This window comes from Pithys albifrons, chromosome 3, assembly GCF_047495875.1.
Source record: "Pithys albifrons albifrons isolate INPA30051 chromosome 3, PitAlb_v1, whole genome shotgun sequence".
In the NCBI taxonomy this organism is placed as follows: Eukaryota; Metazoa; Chordata; class Aves; order Passeriformes; family Thamnophilidae; genus Pithys; species Pithys albifrons.
In genome coordinates this window covers 100,593,262-100,614,586 of record NC_092460.1, presented here as the reverse complement: position 1 = coordinate 100,614,586, position 21,325 = coordinate 100,593,262, and the positions used below count along the sequence as shown (strand labels likewise).

Sequence of the window (21,325 nt, the reverse complement as noted above, 5' to 3'; positions counted from 1 at the left end):
CCCCAAAAGATTCCATTGGGCAAAATCCTTTGGCAGCCACTTTTTTGGGGTTATTTTCTCAAAAAGGAGCAGGAGGGTTTCCCACCCCCAAAGGCCACCTGGGCAGGCTCCTGTTCCAACTGGAGAATTATTTCTGCCCACTTTGCCTTCTCCTCCAGGTGCCTCAGGTAGGGGAGGGTGTTCCCACCTGGGGTATGTGGCTCAGGCTCTGGAGGGAGGGGTGGGGACAACTCTGGTTTGCAAAGGGATCCAAGAAGAGGCTTTAGAAACCTGTGGATGAACAGAGAATAAAATGAGATGGAGAGTGACTGGTGGGGTTACAAACATGGGTTGCTTTTGGTGTGGAGGAGCTTTAAATCCCACCCTTGCTCAGAGGGTGCCTCGGGCTGGGGGCAACTTTCCTTTGGAGCCTTTGGAGTTGGGTGAAGTTCCATTTCCCAGGACAAACCCCAAGTGGTTTCTGCAGCCCTTTTGTGGCCCATCCTGACAAGGCTAAACAGGCCAGTGGGGGAAGGAGAAAACAAATGCACTGTTGTGTTCTCCAGGGAAAACAAGGCCACAGCTCACAAGGATGATTAATTTCCCTGGTAATGAGGTGTTTGAGACTGGCCAGAAATTGGAGAGGAATCAAAGAGACAGAAAAAACCCAACCACACGTGAACTGCTGAGCATGGAATGAGATGTCTTTGGAAAAGATGTGGAGAGGGAATAAAAAATCCAAAGGAGGGCAATGCCAGCTGGGGGTGCCAGGAGGGCACGGGGAGAGCCCAACATTAGATCCATGTTTGCCTTAGAGCTCCACCAACACCTGAGCAAAACTAAAACCAACTCCTAAAAACAACTCAGGAATGAAAACCATGGATGGAAGAGGCTGAGACAAAGCACAAACACAAGCACTGAGTCAGTGATTAAGGAAATCTGTTCAACTCCTTGATCCCCATCCCACAGGCACACTGAGAACTTCCACTTTGCTGCAAATAGAAACAAGAGTTGAGCAGATTTTTGAATTAAGGTCAAATTAAAGAGAAAGCAACAGCTGGAGAAATTGAGGTGATTCCTGATGACACAGGATCAGAAAAGTGTCCATCAGCTGGGGCTCCAGGAGGGCTGGAGAGGGACTGGGGACAAGGGATGGAGGGCCAGGACACAGGGAATGGCTTCCCAGTGCCAGAGGGCAGGGCTGGGGGGGCTGTTGGGAAGGGATTGGTGGCTGGGAGGGTGGGCAGGGGCTGGGCTGGATTTCCCAGAGAAGCTGTGGCTGCCCCTGGATCCATCCCTGGCAGTGTCCAAGGCCAGGCTGGAGCTCCTGGCACAGTGGGAGGGGTTGGGGGTGGAACTGGATGGGCTTTAAGTCCCTTCCAACCCAACCCATCCCAGCATTCCCATCAATCAGGAGATTTTGGCTCCACCCTTGGTGCTTCCAGGTCTCTCTGCAGCTGAACCATTCCCAGCCAAGGGAATTGCTGCATCCAGGAGGGCAAGCAGAGCTGAGGATGCTCCTGGCACAGGCAGTGCCCAATTGCTGTGTCCAGTGGGGCCCCAGAGTGCTGAGAGCCCCTGGCAGGGCCTGAAGGGGCTCCAGGAGAGCTGGGGAGGGACTGGGGCCAAGGCCTGGAGGGCCAGGACACAGGGAATGGTTCCCAGTGCCAGAGGGCAGGGCTGGGGGGGATACTGGGAAGGAATTGCTGTCTGGGAGGGTGGGCAGGCCCTGGCACAGGTTGGGCAGAGAAGCTGTGGCTGCCCCTGGATCCCTGGGAGTGTCCTAGGCCAGGTTGGACAAGGCGTGGAATGTGTCAGGTTTGGACCTGGATGGGCTTTAATGTCCCTTCCAACCCAAACCATTCCATGATTCCATGACTGATACAATCCAGGACTCTTTTCAGCTGCTGGATGAAGGCCAAATTTCATGCTATTTTTCCCAGGGTTTTGGTTTTCACCTCACCTGGGAAGCACCTGAGTTCCACTTGGGCAGGTTGCTGGGGCAGAACTCCCTCCCTGCAGCCCCCCCAGCACCAATTCCCTGTTCCCTCAGACAAAGGACAAAGAGCAGGAACCAAAGAACAAATAAACAAGAGCACAAGGAGCTCAGAGTGCCCAGAGCACAAGGAGCCCATTGTCTGGGCTGGGCTTTGGCCAGGAGGCTGGGCAGGTCTGCACACACCTCCTCAGTCCTGCTGCTTTGCTGGGGGAAGAGCAGCCAAAAATCCCGTCCAAAAACCACTCACTGGGTGAATCAGCCCCGTTATGATCCCACCTTGGGCTCTACACCACGATTTTATGGGGCTTTCCACGTGACTGAGCAAAGCAGCAGCTTTGCCCGTGGTTCAGGACCAGCCTCAGCAGTTTGTTTGTCTCCAGAGTCAGAGGAGACAACAAAAACTGTCCCCAGGAACATGGGGTGGAAATGCCTCCCATGCTGAGGCAGTGCCGTGACTGAGCTGTGGCCACTGCACCCCACAGAAACCAGAAGGTTTTGCAGCCTATTTATGTTAAAAATGAAAAGTCAGGGAAAAATGAAGAGCAAAACACACAAAGTCAGAATCATAGAATGGATTGGGTTGGAAAAGCCCTCTGAGATCATCAAGTCCAACCCTTGGTCCAACTCCAGTCCCTTTACCAGATCATGGCACTCAGTGCCACGGCCAAGCTCAGCTGAAAACCCTCCAGGGATGGGGAATCCACCCCCTCTCTGGGCAGCCCATTCCAATCCCTGAGCACTCTCTCTGCAAAGAATTTCTTTCTGCTCTCCAACTTCAATTTCCCCTGGCAGAGCTTGAGCCCATCGTGCCTCCTTGTCCTGTTGCTGAGTGCCTGGGAGAGTTGTTGCAGACCACACAGATTCATGGAATGGTTTGGGTGGGAAGGAACCTCAAAGTCCACCCAGTGCCACCCCTGCCAAGGGCAGGGAGACCTTCCACTATCCCAGGTTGCTTCAACCTGGCCTTGGACACTGCCAGGGATCCAGCTTCTCTGCCCAACCTGTGCCAGGGCCTGCCCACCCTCCCAGCCAGGAATTCCTTCCCAGTATCCACTGGTGGCTGTTTGCAGGGCCAGACCCCTCGTGTGCAGCCCACGTGCAGCCCTGGAGACTCAGTCCCTGCTGAAGATGCCGTGAGGACACGGGAAACGCTTCACACCCCCCCCCTGTTTTGTAAATACCTTCCCTACAGACTGGAGCCCAGAATGTTTAAGCTGAACAGAGTCCAAATTGAGGCAGAGTAGGAGGAAAAAGAAAAGGAGAGAGAAAAAAAAATCCGAACTAGTTTCTAGCGTTGTTGGAAATTCTTCTGTTCAATCCCTGTCGCTCGGGAGGGAGAGCAGAAGTCCAGGAGAACCATCTGTGCAGAGCAGTTGCTGGGCTGTGTGGGGAGCTGATGGCATTGGCTGGGAACAGGGAGCTTGGGATGGGCCTCTGGGGAGCCTTCAGCAACGAGAATGGTTTGGAACAGAATAGTAATAAAGGAAGGAGGGGATGGTTTGTAGATGAATGTGTTTGAGAGAATCGTGGGATGGTTTGGGCCAGAAGGCACCTTGGAGATCATTTGATTCCAACCCCCTGCCATGGGCAGGGATGGCACCCACCATAGGCTGGAGAAGGGACTGGAGCACAAGTGCTGTGGGGAGAGGCTGAGGGAGCTGGGGGTGTTCAGCCTGGAGAAGAGGAGGCTCAGAGGTGACCTCAGCACTGTCTGGAACTGCCTGAAGGGAAGTTCTGGCCAGCTGGGGGTTGGTCTCTTCTCCCAGGCACTCAGCAATAGGACAAGGGGGCACGATGGGCTCAAGCTCTGCCAGGGGAAATTGAAGCTGGAGAGCAGAAAAACTTCTTTGCAGAGAGAGTGCTCAGGGATTGGAATGGGCTGCCCAGAGAGGGGGTGGATTCCCCATCCCTGGAGGGTTTTCAACTGAGCTTGGCCGTGGCACTGAGTGCCATGATCTGGTAAAGGGACTGGAGTTGGACCAAGGGTTGGACTTGATGGTCTTGGAGGTCTTTTCCAACCCAATCCATTCTATGGATGTGGCACTGAGTGAGAATCCACATCTTGATCCAACCCCACTGTGATCACCAGCCCAGGGCACTCTGTGCCCTGGGCTGGTGATCACAGTGGGGTTGGATCAAGGGTTGGACTTGCTGATCTTGGAGGTTTTTTCCAACCCAATCCATTCTATGATTCTGTGATTGAAGCCAGGATGGGGCTGGGAGGCAGCTGGACCTTCCACCACCCCTGAGCCCAGAGGACCACGGGTGCCAATGAGGAAACCAGATGGTTGGAAGCCAACAGAGGGAACAGGGAAGAGACAGGAGTAGCTGCTGTTCCAGCCCTGGAGTTGTGCTCTGACATGCACACCCTGGCACAGCCTCTGCCCAAACCCTCCCCTCTGCCCAGCCCAGCACAGCAGGAGCTGCTCCTTTCCAAGCCCAGACCTTCAACCTCCACAGAACCACAGAATTGTTTAGGCTGGAAAATCCCTCTGGGAGCATCAACTCCAAGCATCCCCCAGCTCTTCCAAGGCCACCACTGACAGTGTCCCCAAGTGTCACATCCACAGGGCTTTGGAATGCCTCCAGGAATGGGTACTCCTGGGCAGCCCCTTCCAATCCCAACAACCATTTCAGGGAATAAATTTTCCCAGTTTTCCAACCTGACCCTCCCCTGGCACACCTTGAGGCCGTTTCCTGCTGTCCTGACACTGTCACTACTCTATGTCTTGACTTTCCAAAGCAACCCAGCAGAGGAGTGAACCTCCAAACAGTCACAGCCCATGTCCCCAAGTCCCATGGACTTGTCACCTCCTCCACAAGTCCCCACCTTGGAGCAAAAGGCCATGAAATAAAGTGACACTTCACCATCTGTTTGTGGCTTCTCAGGCCTCAACATGCCAAGTGGCTTCTCACAGTCCAAAAATAATTAAACAAAAATACCAAATGCCCCCCTTGCCTTCTTGTCTGTTCCTCAGTCCATCCCCTCCACAACCTCCAGGGCATCCCAAGGGCAGCTCAAGAAAGGAAGGGGGCACAGAAACACTTCCCTTTCCATCATGGGAAGCCAAGGATCAGCCTCAATGTCCTTGCCAAAAGCACACAGCAGGAACAACACCTTCTGCACACAAGGATCTTCAAGACAGTCAACTATGGTCAACCTGAGCCAACTATTTTCTAAATAACTTGAGCACAGACAGGATTTTGTTATCAGCTCTTGAGATCTCACACAGCAACAGCAGAAGGAGTGGAGAGGATTCAATGCCAATGAAGAGCAGAAAAACTGCAGCAATTTATCTCACAGAAAGCACTTCAATTAATACTGAACCAATGGAAGTGAAATGCTGGAAATGACAGCCCAGAACATCAATAGTTGGGGTTTTTTAACCCCAAACCCCCTGTCAAACACATCAGTGCCATCTGCAAACAACAAAACCCATCTCAAGAAGGATCCAAACTGATTCCCTCCCCTCTAGATCCCTGGAGAGATCCCCAGACCTGAGTCAGCAGTCCCTGGGGGAGCTGGAAGGAAACCACTGGGAACAGACACCAGCAGGAACTGCTGGAAGCTCCTTCCCTAAATTGGTCCTTGAGTCATTTCTATGGGAACACTCCATTCCCTGGGTTTTCTCACATAACTCCAGGATTAAACATGGATTGCTTGACTTCACCTCCGAGGAGTAAATAAGGAGCAAAGCTTCCCAACTCCCAGCTGAAGGCACCCTCAGCCTCCTATTTTTAAACACATTTGGGAATCAAATTTGCACTGGGTGGTTCAGCAGTTCCTTGGAAGGAACTAATTTTTCAACTGACTTTCCCTCCTCTTTCTGACACTCATGAAAAATGCAACTGGCTGCCTATTTCAGGCTCTGTCAGGAGGAAAAATAAATACCTGGAGTTCCAACAGTGCCAGCCCTGCAATTTAAAGCAAGGTTGGAATGCTGGAGCTTTCCCTTTCACGTGGCAAAAGGGTGAAAATGAGGGGGAGGTTAAGGCTGGGAAGCTGATCAAAAACTAAGGAACCCCAGAATTAAGGGACAGAAGAGCAACAAGGCTGGAGAAGGGATTGGGACAGAGAATCCACCATGTCTTGATCCAACCCTACTGTGATCACCAGCCCAGGGCACAGAGTGCCCTGGGCTGGTGATCACAGTGGGGTTGGATCAAGGGTTGGACTTGATGATCTCAGAGGTCTCTTCCAACCCAACTGAGAAGAGCAACGAGGCTGGAGAAGGGACTGGAGCACAAGTGCTGTGGGGAGAGGCTGAGGGAGCTGGGGGTGTTCAGCCTGGAGAAGAGGAGGCTCAGAGGTGACCTCAGCACTGTCTGGAACTGCCTGAAGGGAAGTTCTGGCCAGGTGGGGGTTGGTCTCTTCTCCCAGGCACTCAGCAATAGGACAAGGGGGCACGATGGGCTCAAGCTCTGCCAGGGGAAATTGAAGTTGGAGAGCAGGAAGAAATTCTTTGCAGAGAGAGTGCTCAGGGATTGGAATGGGCTGCCCAGAGAGGGGGTGGATTCCCCATCCCTGGAGGTTTTTCAGCTGAGCTTGGCCGTGGCACTGAGTGCCATGATCTGGTAAAGGGACTGGAGTTGGACCAAGGGTTGGACTTGATGATCTTGGAGGGCTTTTCCAACCCAATCCATTCTATGATTCTGTGATTCCATATGCTGCAGACAAGTGCACACTTTGCTGCTGTCAGGAGAACTTGTGTCCTCCACCAAGGGATGGAACAGCTGCAGGGTTGGATTGTTGGATTTCCTGATGTTCTGCTTCCCCCACTGGGAAGCTGCAAAGTGCACAGAGCAAAGCAGGAGACTCCAAGAGGAACAAGGGGGTTGGTTGGGCTGGTAACTGCTGCCCTGTGTGTTCAATTCCATGTTTTTCTCTGCCAGAGTTGCTTCAGGCAGGTCTGTGCAGGCAGGATTGGTGCCAGCCCTGCCCCAGGAGGCTCCCACTGGAGCTGGTGCAGCCCAGGGGGAACAGGACACCGAGTGACTCAGGTCTGACCCACTCCTGGGGCTGCCTCCCCCTGTTCAGACACGTTTTCAGCAATGCCAGGCAAGACATCCCCAGTTCCCTTCCCACAGCTGGGCATGACCTGCAAATCATCCTCTCCTCGTGCTCCTGAGCCAAACCCTGAGGAGCAGGGAGTGCTCCAGCTCCACCTGGGGTGGTGGGAACTCTGCCCAGGACTGAGGAATGGCACAGCAGAGCTGGGAGAAGGCTCAGGCAGCCTCCAGTCCAAAGTGGAACCCCCAGATATAGACAAGGGGTTTTAATTTCAGTGCATTCAGAGAATCATGGAATGGTTTGGGTGGGAAGGGACATTAAAGTCCATCCAGTGCCACCCCTGCCATGGGCAGAGACACCTCCCACTGTCCCAGGGTGCTCCAACCCCCATCCAACCTGGCCCTGGACACTCCCAGGGATGGGCAGTCCAGCTGCAAACCTGGGATGGAGCAGTGCCAGCTTGGAAAAGCTGGGAAATACCCCACAAAGCATTCCAGTGCTATGTGAGCTGTCTGGAATGTCACAGAATCACAGAATCACGGAATGGATTGGGTTGGAAAAGCCCTCCAAGATCATCAAGTCCAACCCTTGGTCCAACTCCAGTCCCTTTACCAGATCATGGCACTCAGTGCCACGGCCAAGCTCAGCTGAAAACCCTCCAGGGATGGGGAATCCACCCCCTCTCTGGGCAGCCCATTCCAATCCCTGAGCACTCTCTCTGGAAAGGATTTTTTTCTGCTCTCCAACTTCAATTTCCCCTGGCAGAGCTTGAGCCCATCGTGCCCCTTGTCCTGTTGCTGAGTGCCTGGGAAGGCACTGGAAGGCACTACATGAGAAAAGAGGCCTGAGGGACAAGAAATAACTTTTTCAAGGGGCTGGGAGGTCAAAGATTAAAAAAAATTAATTGTATTTTGGAGAACACTCCTCATCTGGCCCTTTCTGCTCAAGGCCTTGAAGCAGTAAATTGCTGTTGGGCTGAATACCTTCAGTAAACACATTTTTTGGGTGTTTTTTTGTTTCCAGTTATGGTGGGGAAGGCCATTGTTGTCAGAGTATGTTGGCTTGGCATTTTGTGCATCAGAAATTGGCACAGCTCTCCCCAGAGCAGGAGTCCAGCCTTGCAGGTGGAGCTGCTGAAGAATCACTGTCTTCCTAGAGGAAACTTGGTGTGTTTTGTAGGAGCAGCTCAGGGTCTGTGTTCACTCCCAAATGCAGTTCATAGAGTGGAGAATGCTGAGATTATCATGGAATTGCAGAATGGGTTGGAAAGGACCTGAAAGTCCATCTCATTCCAGCCCCTGCCATGGGCAGGGACACCTTCCATGGGATCAAGTTGCTCCAGGATTGATCAGAAATTGTTATTCTCCAAAAGTCTTCATGGAGCTGATTAATTTGGCACCTTGATTTATGATGCTTCTCCCTAATTGCAGAGAGAGAGTTTGTGCTGCAGAGAGAACCTTTAATTGTGGAGGGCTGTTTAATTTATTGTATCATTGTTAGTGAAAATGTACCTGTAAAGTTCTATAAATACATATTGAAATATCTTTTTATTATGTAGAAATATGCACAGATGTCTGGGATGAAAGAGGTGTGAAAGAGAGCCCAGGAATTTCTGTGACTTTTCCAGAAGATTCCGTGGCCAGTGGAGCAGTTCCCTGCAGGGAGTGACGTTGGCAGGGAATTCTCTGAGGATGGAGGGACATGGGCCAGGTCGTGTCCCAGGTGAGAGGCTTTTCTGCAGGTGGAACATTGGAGTGCTGTGGGATAGGCAGGGATGGGGGAGAGCCTGGAACTGACTGGTCTGGGCCCCTCAGTTCAGGAAAGATCTGGAGGGGCTGGAGCGGGGCCAGAGAAGAGCAACGAGGCTGGAGAAGGGACTGGAGGTGGCACTGAGTGTCCTCTGAAACACCTCCAGGGACAGAGAATCCACCACGTCTTGATCCAACCCTACTGTGATCACCAGCCCAGGGCACAGAGTGCCAGAGTGATCCCAGTGGGGTTGGATCAAGGGTTGGACTTGATGATCTCAGAGGTCTTTTCCAACCCAACTGAGAAGAGCAACGAGGCTGGAGAAGGGAGTGGAGCACAAGTGCTGTGGGGAGAGGCTGAGGGAGCTGGGGGTGTTCAGCCTGGAGAAGAGGAGGCTCAGAGGTGACCTCAGCACTGTCTGGAACTGCCTGAAGGGAAGTTCTGGCCAGGTGGGGGTTGGTCTCTTCTCCCAGGCACTCAGCAATAGGACAAGGGGGCACGATGGGCTCAAGCTCTGCCAGGGGAAATTGAAGTTGGAGATCAGGAGGAAATTCTTTGCAGAGAGAGTGCTCAGGGATTGGAATGGGCTGCCCAGAGAGGGGGTGGATTCCCCATCCCTGGAGGGTTTTAACTGAGCTTGGCCGTGGCACTGAGTGCCATGATCTGGTAAAGGGGCTGGAGTTGGACCAAGGGTTGGACTGGATGATCTCAGAGGGCTTTTCCAACCCAATCCATTCTATGGATGTGGCACTGAGTGAGAATCCACATCTTGATCCAACCCTACCGTGATCACCAGCCCAGGGCACAGAGTGCCAGAGTGATCACAGTGGGGTTAGATCAAGGGTTGGACTTGCTGATCTCAGAGGTCTCTTCCAACCCAATCCATTCTATGATTCCCCCACTGCAGACAAGCCCAGCCAGCCTTTGGCTAATGCAGCCCACACAGAATTTTGGTTTCCAGAAGGAGCCCTGCCCTGTGAGGGACAGCAGAATTTCCTCACAAACAGGGGCACACAGGATGGACCAGCCCTGCCCTCCTCTGTGCCTTGTTCCACCCCAGCCTCCAGCAGCCTGCCTGGAGCAGAGGATTGTGACAGGATTGATGCTACAACTAAAAATAAGAACCATTTTCCCCTCCTGCGTCAGCAGCTCCTGCTTGGAAGGCTCCACACCTTGTGCTCCTATTTACAAACTTTCCACCCACAAAGACCCTGAACTGACATCACGAGCCACTGGATACCAAAGGAACAAACTGAATTGTGGCTTCTCTACCCTGGAACAGCCATTTCAGGTTTATTTTTTTTGCTGGAGTTGCCTTTAACTGCAGACCTGAGCACAGAGGATTCTGTGCAAGAAACACTTCAAGCTTATTTTATCCTTAACTCCCTCTTTTCCTCCCAGTCACTTTGTTGCTCATTCCAAGCCCCAGAGTGTAACAGTTTTGCTGAGATTTAAACAAACAGCCTCCAGTGTTTTTATTTAGAGACTGGACCTTAATTTCTCAGGCTCTTCCACTCCTCCTTTACATGCCACAACTTACAGCCCCTGTCTCTCCACAGGGATTTAATGGGACATCAACCATCCTACTCCAAGGAGCTTCCCTTCCTTCCCATGACTGAGGTTCTGCTCTTGGACCTCTGGCTGGAATCTGCCAAATTGAAATAAAAAAATAAATCACAGAATCACAGAACAGTCTGGGCTGGAAGAGACCTTAAAAATCATCTAATTCCAACTCCCCCTAAATATCTATTTATAATATTTTAAATACTGAAGAAGAAAATTGAGTGCTTAGTTTTTGTAGCCTCCCACTGAGGCAGCTCTGCAGCACCTTGGGAATTCCAGCCTTTCAGTATTCCCTGATTTCCCAACATTGCAGGTGCCCTGTCATGTGGAGAACTCTCCCTGTTCCACCTGAGCCACCTGGACCTTTCCTTTCTTTCCAGCTTTCCCTCCACCTCCTCCTTGCTGGAGTTACATCAATCCCATTGTTTTACAATCCCCCACAGACAGAGTTAAGAACAAACCCTGAAAGGTCAAGCCCAGCTCCCAAAGTCCTGACTCCTTCCCTGGCTCATTTGTCATGCCTCGAGTCAGGGCCAAAGCCACGACTATGCCTTTAATTGCCTAGAAATTCAAATATCAGGTTTCTGTCCTTCCAGGAAAGACACAAAGACCTTTGTGTGTTCCACTAATTCTGACCTGAGACAAGAGCAGAGGTTCAGCACCATGGCCTTCCCCAGTGACAAAGTCTGAGGTTCCCTGAGCTGCACCCTGGCTGCTCGTTCCATTTTACAGCCTCCCACGGTGCTCACAGCCATTATTTTCCCATCCCTTCTTCCCAGCTTGCTTTAATCTCCTCTCCTCTTCCCCATCCTGGGTCCCAAAGGTTGAGGGATGGATCTGTGCACACAGTTCCAGGCAGCCAGCCCTGAAAGGAGCCGCCGTATCCGCGGAGACGGCCCCGCCATTATTCCACCTAATAAAAGAAAATGGTCCCCGTGATAAGATTTTCCAGCAGAGCATTCCAGCCACACTCCTGAGTGCAGCACTCGGGAATTCAGCCTCAGGGGAGGCGTTTATTACCTGGCACAAGGGAGCACTGGGGGGTGGAAGGAAACAGAAGAGCAGCAGGCAAGGATGGCAGAAATCCTTAACGGAGCCTCTGCCCCACAAAAGGTGGGAATTCACACACATTCCCAAGGGAAAAGCGGCGCTTCCAGCACAGGCAGCGAGATCTGCTGGGAGCCAAGGTCAGAGGCATCATTTAGAGGAGCCACATGAGAGTCATTTATAGTCTCAGCAGCACAAGCTCTGCCATGGCAGGTCCCCGTCAGGTGATGTGCCAGCCCAGCGAGCACCAGGCATTTGGTGGGATGTGATCCCTGTCCCGGAGGGTGGCACAGGGAGGGCTTTCAGGAGGGTTCTGCTCAGGCACTGACCACACGAGGATGTTCACCTCGTTATTTGTCCTTCTCACCTGGATTTTTCCACTGTGCCCACAGCCCAAACCACCCCTTCCTGAAGGGAAGTTCTGGCCAGGTGGGGGTTGGTCTCTTCTCCCAGGCACTCAGCAATAGGACAAGGGGGCACGATGGGCTCAAGCTCTGCCAGGGGAAATTGAAGTTGGAGAGCAGGAAAAAATTCTTTGCAGAGAGAGTGCTCAGGGATTGGAATGGGCTGCCCAGAGAGGGGGTGGATTCCCCATCCCTGAAGGTTTTTCAACTGAGCTTGGCCGTGGCACTGAGTGCCATGATCTGGTAAAGGGACTGGAGTTGGACCAAGGGTTGGACTTGATGATCTCAGAGGTCTTTTCAAACCCAAGTGAGAAGAGCAACGAGGCTGGAGAAAGGACTGGAGCACAAGTGCTGTGGGGAGAGGCTGAGGGAGCTGGGGGTGTTCAGCCTGGAGAAGAGGAGGCTCAGAGGTGACCTCAGCACTGTCTGGAACTGCCTGAAGGGAAGTTCTGGCCAGGTGAGGGCTGGTCTCTTCTCCCAGGCACTCAGCAATAGGACAAGGGGGCACGATGGGCTCAAGCTCTGCCAGGGGAAATTGAAGTTGGAGAGCAGAAAGAAATTCTTTGCAGAGAGAGTGCTCAGGGATTGGAATGGGCTGCCCAGAGAGGGGGTGGATTCCCCATCCCTGGAGGGTTTTCAGCTGAGCTTGGCCGTGGCAATGAGTGCCATGATCTGGTAAAGGGACTGGAGTTGGCCCAAGGGTTGGACTTGATGATCTCGGAGGGCTTTTCCAACCCAATCCATTCTATGGATGTGGCACTGAGGGAGAATCCACCACATCTTGATCCAACCCCACTGTGATCACCAGCCCAGGGCACTCTGTGCCCTGGGCTGGTGATCACAGTGGGGTTGGATCAAGGGTTGAACTTGCTGATCTCAGAGGTTTTTTCCAACCCAATCCATTCTATGATTCTGTGATTCCCACAGTCCCTGGCACTGCAGAGGTGTCTGGAAAAGCGACCTGTGCCCTGCTCCAGCCCACCACATGAATCAACAGCACCAGCAAATCAGCCCCTGCCAGCCTAAAACCTCTGCTAAGGAGCAAAGAAACACAGCTTGAGATCCAAGGAGTCCGCTGGGCTCTGTGTAGAGGGGCTGGCCCAGGAAAAGAATAACCTTTTGCTTTGCAAATTGGTATTTGCTTAATATAAAACTTTGCAGCGACACAATCGCTGCCGTTTCACCTTCCCAGTGTGCTGTACAGGCAGCCACAAAGCCTGACTTGCCCACAAAGCCTGACTTGCCCACAAAGCCTGACTTGCCAAGCACTTACGAATCATTAAACCAAGAACACCATCTGTTTAAATTGAAGTTATTCTTAAGGCCTGGAGTTGGAACTGGATGGTCTTTAAGGTCACTTCCAACCCATCTCATGATTATTAGAGGGGCACAGAGTTATTACAAGGCTAAGAGCACCCAGTTAATCAGTTTAAGAGTCTTAATTACAGCTCCCACCCCACTAACAACAACATTTCCACAAGTTCTGCCACTCTCAGCTGCTTTGATGTAGGAAACCTCAAGGAATTCAGGCAAGTGGCTGCCCCCCCTCAAAGCTGATGAACGATCATCTCCTCATCAAAACACCATTTACACCCCAAATCGCAGCCACTGCCTGTGACTCAAGGCTGGGCTGACTCACGGTGAGCTTGGCCCGGGACACCTGAGGCTGGTACTGAGCCCCTCGGGTGGGCTCACCTGGCAGCGGGAGCGGGCACAGGGCACAGGGCACAGCGCGCACCTCCTGAGTCACCCACCAGGGCAGCACCCAGAGAGGCTCTGCCATCCCTGCCGTGCCCATCAACCTGCCCCCGGGTCGTGGTTTAACCGCAGCACACCGTGACACTGCCCCTGTGTCGTGACACTGCCCCTGTGTCATGGTTTAACCCCAGCACACCGTGACACTGCCCCTGTGTCATGATTTAACCTCAGCACACCGTGACACTGCCCCTGTGTCATGGTTTAACCCCAGCACACTGTGACACTGCCCCTGTGTCGTGACACTCCCCCCAGGTCATGGTTTAGCCCCAGCACACCACGACATGTCGTGGTTTAGCCCCAGCATATCGTGACACTGCCCCTGTGTCGTGGTTTAACCCCAGCACATCGTGACACTGCCCCTGTGTCGTGACACTGCCCCCGGGTCGTCGTTTAGCCCAAGCACACCGTGACACTGCCCCCATGTCGTGACACTGCCCCTGTGCCGTGGTTTAGCCCCTGCATACTGGGACACTGCCCTCATGTCGTGACACTGCTCCTGTGTCGTGATTTAGATCCAGCACACTGTGACATTACCCCTGTGTTGTGACACTGCCCCGTGTTGTGGTTTAATCCCAGCACACCGTGACACTGCCCCTGTGTCGCGACACTGCCCCTGTGTCATGATTTAACCCCAGCACATCATGACATATCGTGATTTAACCCCAGCACATCGTGACACTGCTCCCATGTCATGGTTTAGCCCCAGCACACTGTGACACTGCCCCTGTGTTGTGGTTTAACCCCAGCACATCGTGACACTGCTCCCATGTCGTGGTTTAGCCCCAGCACACTGTGACACTGCCCCTGTGTTGTGGTTTAACCCCAGCACATCGTGACACTGCCCCTGTGTCATGATTTAACCTCAGCACATCATGACACTGCCCCTGTGTCGCGATTTAACCCCAGCACATCATGACACTGCCCTTATGTCGCGGTTTAACCCCAGCACACCGTGACATTGCCCCTGTGTCGCGATTTAACCCCAGCACATCGTGACATTGCCCCTGTGTCATGATTTAACCCCAGCACATCGTGACACTGCCCCTGTGTCATGGTTTAACCCCAGCACATCATGACACTGCTCCTGTGTTGTGATTTAGACCCAGCACACCGTGACACTGCCCCTGTGTCGTGGTTTAACCCCAGTACACCGTGACATGTCATGGTTTAGCCCCAGAACATCGTAACACTGGCCCTGTGTTGTGACACTGCCCCTATGTCGTGGTTTAGCCCCAGCACATCATGGCACTGCCTCTGTGTCGCGATTTAACCCCAGCACATCATGACACTGCTCCCGTATCATGGTTTAGCCCCAGCATGCTGTGACACTGCCCCTGTGTTGTGGTTTAGCCCCAGCACATCGTGACATTGCCCCTGTGTTGTGACACTGCCCTTGTGTCGCGATTTAACCCCAGCACACCATGACACTGCCCCTGTGTCGCGATTTAACCCCAGCACACCATGACACTGCCCCTGTGTCGCGATTTAACCCCAGCACACCAGGACACTGCCCCTGTGTCGCGATTTAACCCCAGCACATCATGACACTGCTCCCGCCCCGTGCCTGGCTCTTCCCGACCCCGCACTGGATGGAATCGTGTCACTGGAAAACTCACCCAGCAGAGAGGGAGAGATTTGGGGCAGCTGGAGCTGCCTGAGCTGAGCCAGAACCTGGAGCCCCGGGAGAACCTGGATGGGGCAGGAGAGGGTCTGGAACAACCTGGATGGGTCAGGAGAGGGTCTGGAGACCGGCAGAACCCAGGCCAGTATCCCACCCCTCGGGCACGGAGCTGCTCTGGACCACCAGGACTCTGCACAGACACAGGTGAGGGCACTGATGCCGAAAGGGTTTTTGTTCTGATTTTCACATTCTGTAGGTTTTAGGAACACAGGAGTTGTAGATTTTAGAGGGTTAATATTTCTAACAGTTTAAGTTTAATGCCTTTCTATCACTACCCCTGTCCCAGAACAGGGAGCTCAAATTCCTTTAGTTAATTAATCTTGTTCAGACTCCTTTCCAAGGCAGAGCTGAAGGATATCAGAAGGCCCACAGAATGAAACATAAACACAGGTCAGAGTGACCCAAAAGCCAGAATTGGATGAGCTCCAAGAGACCTTTGTGTGCCTGAGGAAGAAGAGTTGATGAAGACAGAGGGTCCTGACGACCCCAGACCCAATTCCAGGGGTTGGACCAGGGCTGGACTGAGAAATGTGAAAAGCAATGATTGGAGCTGATGAAGACAGAGGGTCCTGACGACCCCAGACCCAATTCCAGGGGGTTGGACCAGGGGTGGGACTGGGGCTGGACTGAGAAATGTGCAAAGCAATGATTGGAGGGGTCTTATTATAAAAGCCATGGAAACAAAAACTAAGACACATGGATGTCATCCTGTATTCCTGTAGGCCCTGTGTTATTAAAGGACCTTTACTTTTTCTCTTACCCTGCACTAACCTGCTCAGAGTCCTGTGTTTGGGAGAAGGGTCATTCACAGCATCAGCACAGCCACACCCACAAGGCAGAGTCAGCTGCAAGAGTCCAGTGTCATCTTAAAAATGAGGAATTCCAACCATTTCTGGAGAGCACGGAACTACAGCAAGAATCCAAAGGGAAAAACAACATCTGATCTTCACCAGGGTCTGAAGGGAATCACCTCTGCAGGAGGCAGAGACAAGCCCAGCACTGTCTATGGTGTATCTTACTGTATCTGTGTATATGTATCTATATATCTATATATCTATATATATATATATACACACATATAACTATAATCTATCTACTATTTATATTAACTATCCACAGTCTATCCACTACTCCCCACTTTACAATCTCCCAAGGAAAAACATGAATTAGACCATCTAAAGGCAGACAGACAGACATAAGAAAACTACTAAAGTGACATAAAAGTAGATTTCAAATGAGAATGGTATTAGAGGAAAAGAGTCACTGCTGCTTCCTGGGAACTGTTTCTGTCTCAGAACTACAAAATCAAAATTTGGTGGCAGAGGAATTAAAGAATGTGTGTTAAAATTTCAGGGAAAGAACCAAGACAAAATATAAATACAACATATAAACCATATAATAAACCAGTCAAGAAAAACCCACTGAGATTTTGTTCCTCCAGACAAACGCTGTTAAGAATTAGTTTCCTTATAAATTTAATTTGTTTTAACCAGACCTTTACCTTTATTTCAGCAAAATTCTACTGGATCTGATTAAACAATTTTTCTGCTTCTTTCAGGCTGGTTTCTGTACCAAACCTTCTTTCCCCAGATGCTGCAGCTCCACGTGCCCAATTTTACAGTCACAGGCCTGGGAACAATTTCATGGCTACCAAATCTGGTGGTTTGTATTTCAATACCATGACTTGCAAAGAAACAGTGGAAAGGACTCTGGGATTGTGGATCCAGTAAATGAAATTCCTCCCAGCCACCCTGGAGCCTCTGGAACACGCGCTGAAGTCACTGGGAAGCAGCAGCAGAGGGAAAAGAAGGCACAGTCTGTACTCCCAGACCCCCCCAACGACACATCCCGCTTCCTTCAGCAACCAGACAGATTGTCAGCTCCCAAACACACCCAGCACCCGGCACAGGAGCCAGCTGGGGACTGGGGCTGCTCCAGGAGCTGCCAGGCTGCTCCTCCCACATCCAGCTTTCTCCTGGCAGCCTCTGCTCTGCCCTCAGGAGGCACCTGCTGCTGGAACTCTGAGCACCCAGGGAGGGATGAGGGTTTGAGGCTGTTTCGACCCCATCAAGATGCCCCTTCCCACCCACACGCAGTGATGGAACCCAATGCCATGGAATTCAGCAGAGCAGTGCAAAGAGAAAACCCCCCAAAAAGAATGGAGAGGGATAAGAGAGGAGTTTAGAAGGATTAAGAACATTTGAGGAGAAATAGGGATGCCTTGAGGGTCTCTAAAAATAGAGATGGAATTAGGATATCAAATGGAGAGGGCTGCAGACACTGGGGGTGGAAGTCACGATCTTAGAGGGAAAATGTCCTTTATTGAGGAACTGAACCCCCCAGCAGGGATTCCTAAGGGGATGAAGGAAGGAGCCCCTGATCCAGACTCTCCTCATGGGCAGACCCTCCTAACAGGGATGTGCTCCTTCCCAAGGAGTCTCCAGGACAGACTCCAGGTTCAGGGAAGCCCCACAAAAGGAGATCATGGTTATGGAGACAAAACTCCTCACCCTGAGTCTTCCACAGGGAGCGAAAGTAGTGGAGCAACAATGAAAAAGGGTGGAAGTCCATCAGTAGGAGACAAAGCCTTCACTCCAAATTTCATGAGGTGGGAGGTTTCCCTTATGGCAGGGACATTTTCCTGCATCCCCCAGAAGGATGAGAGGAGAACCCCTCCTGAGATTTCCAAAGGGAAGGATGCCAGGCACCAGAAAGTTGGGAGCCTGTGGAGAACATGCCTTTCCCTACAGCAGGATGTCTGGCTGTATCTACAGTCCTCCCTGCCCCAGGGAGTATCCATGTCCACAGGTGCCTGGACACACCCAGATGGATCTGCCGGAGCAGGTCACACCTAAGCATGGCCAACCACCTACCCAGAGGTGACACATTCCCTGCCCTGACCCCCAGGGCTGGTGTGTACCTGCCACAGCCACAGGATCCACCAGGAGCACCATGTGCTTCCAGGGTGCAGGCACACATCCCGACAGCGAAGTGCCAGGAGAGGGGCACCCCAGGGGAAGGGGCATCCCCAGGGAAAGGGGCATCCCCAGGGCAAGGGGCACCCCAGGGCAAGGGGCAACCCCAGGGCAAGGGGCAACCCCAGGGCAAGGGGCATCCCCAGAGAAAGGGGCATCCCCAGGAAAAGGGGTACCCCAGGGGAAGGGGTACCCCAGGGGAAGGGGCATCCCCAGGAAAAGGGGTACCCCAGGGGAAGGGGCATCCCCAGGAAAAGGGGCACCCCAAGGACCCACCCAGGGGTGGGTGCAGTTGTGTCCCCAGCCATGCACCCCTGGCACAGGGATATCCAGCCCGGACACACCTGGCTGTGCCTCTCATGCCAACGTCACCACCAGCTCTCAGAATGGTTTTATCTGGGCCTTATCCATATTTCCAAGCAAGCAAATAACCCCGGGGACGTGAACCTGATGTGAACCCACACACACCCTGCAGCTCAGATACAACAACCCCACGCCTGGGGGTGGAGGAGTGGGGTGTAAATGCACCCAGTGTCACCTGGGTGGGCAGGAGTGGGGTGGACACGCACCCAGTGTCACCTGGGTGGGCAGGAGTGGGGTGGACATGCACCCAGTGTCACCTGGGTGGGCAGGAGTGGGGTGGGCACGCACCCAGTGTCACCTGGGTGGGCAGGAGTGGGGTGGACATGCACCCAGTGTCACCTCAGAGTGGGGTGGGCACGCACCCAGTGTCACCTCAGAGTGGGGTGGGCACGCACCCAGTGTCACCTCAGAGTGGGGTGAGCATGTACCCAGTGTCACCTGCAGGTGCAGGAATGGGGTGGGCACGTACCCAGTGTCACCTGAGTGGGCAGGAGTGGGATCCCACGCACCCAGTGTCACCCCACGCGTCCCTGCAGCGCCAGCACGGGGTGGGGCACAGCACAGACGGGACCCCCAGCCATGGACGAACGTGTCCCCAAAGCGCAGCCACGGCCTTTGGAGCACGACCACGGGGACATCCCCCCACGACCACGGGGACATCCCCCCACGACCACGGGGACATCTCCCCACGACCCCGGGAGCACTGCGGGGCTCTCCGGGGACACCACGTCGAGCTGGTCCCCATTGCCCTGTGCGGGGGCTGTCCCTCTCCTCGGAGGGCTGTCCCCCCCTCGGCTGTCCCCCCTTTCCTGGGGCTGTCTCCCCCCGGCTGTCCCCCACTCCCTGCGGAGCTGTCCCCGCCGCCTGTCCCCCATCTCTTCGGGGCTGTAGCCCCTCGGCTGTCCCCTCTTTCCTGGAGCTGTCCCCCACTGCCTGACAGGCTGTCCCCACCCCCTGTCCCCACTTCCCCGAGGCTGTCTCCCCCCGGCTGTATCCCACTCCCTGCAGGGCTGTCCCTCCTGACTGTCCCCTTGGCTGTCCCCCCTTTCCTGGGGCTGACCCCCGCTCCCCTCGGAGCTGTCCCCACTTCCCTGGGGCTCGGAGCGCCTGTCCCCGCTTCCCCAGGGCTGTCCTCTGTCCCCTCGGGGCTGTCCCCTCTCCCCCCGGGGCTGTCTCCTCTCCCCAGAACTGACCCCTCTCCCCTCGGGGCTGTCCCCTCTCCTCAGAACTGACCCCTCTCCCCTCGGGGCTGTCCCCTCTCCCCAGAACTGACCCCTCTCCCCTCGGGGCTGTCCCCTCTCCCCAGAACTGTCCCCTCTCCCCAGAACTGTCCCCTTTCCCCGCGGGGCTGCCCCCTCTCCCCAGAACTGTCCCCCCTCTCCCCAGGGCTGTCCCCTGTCCCCCCGGGGCTGTCCCCTGTCCCCAGAACTGTCCCCTTTCCCCACGGGGCTGTCCCCTCTCCCCAGAACTGACCCCTCTCCCCCCGGGGCTGTCCCCTCTCCCCAGGACTGTCCCCTCTCTCCCCGGGGCTGTCCCCCCGCCGTGCCCCCGGTACCTTCTTCACGGTGCGCGGGGCCTCGCTGACGGTGCCGTCGGGGCTCACGAGCGCCTCGGCCGCGGCGCCCCCGCCGTCGGCTCCGTCGCGGTGCCGGTGCTGGGGGTGGTGCGGGTCGCTCCTCTTCATGGCCGAGGCCTGGGGCAGTTTGGTGCCGGCCGAGGACAGCCCGGGGCAGCCGCTGCCCGGAGGCCGCTCCGCGGAGGGCGCTGGGGCCGCGTCCCGCTCAGTCCCGGGCGGGGGACAAGCGGCGGCCGCACTGTGGGTGCCCGAGGGCTCGCACGGCGGCCCCGCCGCCGCCTTGTCCATGGGGCCGCCGAGGTCCTTCAGCTCCACGGCGGGCGCAGCCACCGCCACCTGCACCGACATCGCCGCCGTCTCCTCCTCCTCCTCCTCCTCCTCCTCCTCCTCCTCCTTCGCCCGGCCCGGCCCGGCTCCTTCAGGGCCGCCCCGGCCCCGCCCCGCACGCGCCGCACGCCGGGACGCGCAGTCCGCGCCCGCACCGCGCCCCACCGTGACTACAACTCCCGGCAGCCCTCGCGGCGCCGCGCCGAGACACGCGTTACCGCAGGACCGCGCGGAGCACGATGGGAGATGTAGTCCACGCGGGGATGCGGCGCCCCGGGAGTTTAGTTGGGGTTTTTTTTCGTGTTTTGGTGGTTTTTCAGTGTTTCAGCCACTGGGCAAAGAGTGACAGAGTCCCTGAGGCTGGCAAAGCCCTGACAGCCCCTGAAGCCCACCCTGTGCCCGATGCCCACCTTGTTCCCCAGCCCATGGAGCCCACCCTGTGCCCGATGCCCACCTTGCCAAAGCCCTGCCAGCCCCTGGAGCCCACCCTGTGCCCAATGCCCACCTTGCCAAAGCCCTGCCAGCTCATGGAGCCCACCCTGTGCCTGATGCCCACCTTGTCCCCCAGACCAGAGCACTCAGTGCCACAGCCAGTCCTGCCTTGGGCACCTCCAGAGCTGGGCACTCCAAACCTCCCTGGGCAGCCCCTGCCAGGGCCTGACCACCCTTTCCAGCACCAAATTCCTCCTCCTGTGCCCCCTGCCCCTGCCCTGGCCCAGCCTGAGGCCGTGCCCTCTCCTCCTGTCCCTGTGCCCTGGGGCACAGCCCGACCCCCTGCCCCGGCTCCCCCCTCCTGGCAGGGATTGCAGAGCCAGAAGGTGCCCCCTGAGCCTCCTTTGCTCCAGGCTCAGCCCCCCCAGCTCCCTCAGCCCCTCCTGCTGCTCCAGCCCCTT

At 54.7% G+C, this 21,325-nt stretch overlaps 1 protein-coding gene across 1 annotated transcript in view; it reads right to left on the bottom strand.

Annotated features, from left to right (window-relative positions):
* AHCYL2 (adenosylhomocysteinase like 2) overlaps window positions 1–20,499 on the bottom strand; it is an 87,630-nt gene extending 67,131 nt beyond the window's left edge. Inside the window, exon 1 of the mRNA XM_071552886.1 lies at window positions 20,085–20,499. Coding sequence (XP_071408987.1) covers window positions 20,085–20,453 — 369 coding nt within the window. The 5' untranslated portion in view covers window positions 20,454–20,499. The remainder of the gene's footprint in view (window positions 1–20,084) is intronic.
* Between the last annotated feature and the right edge of the window lie 826 nt (window positions 20,500–21,325).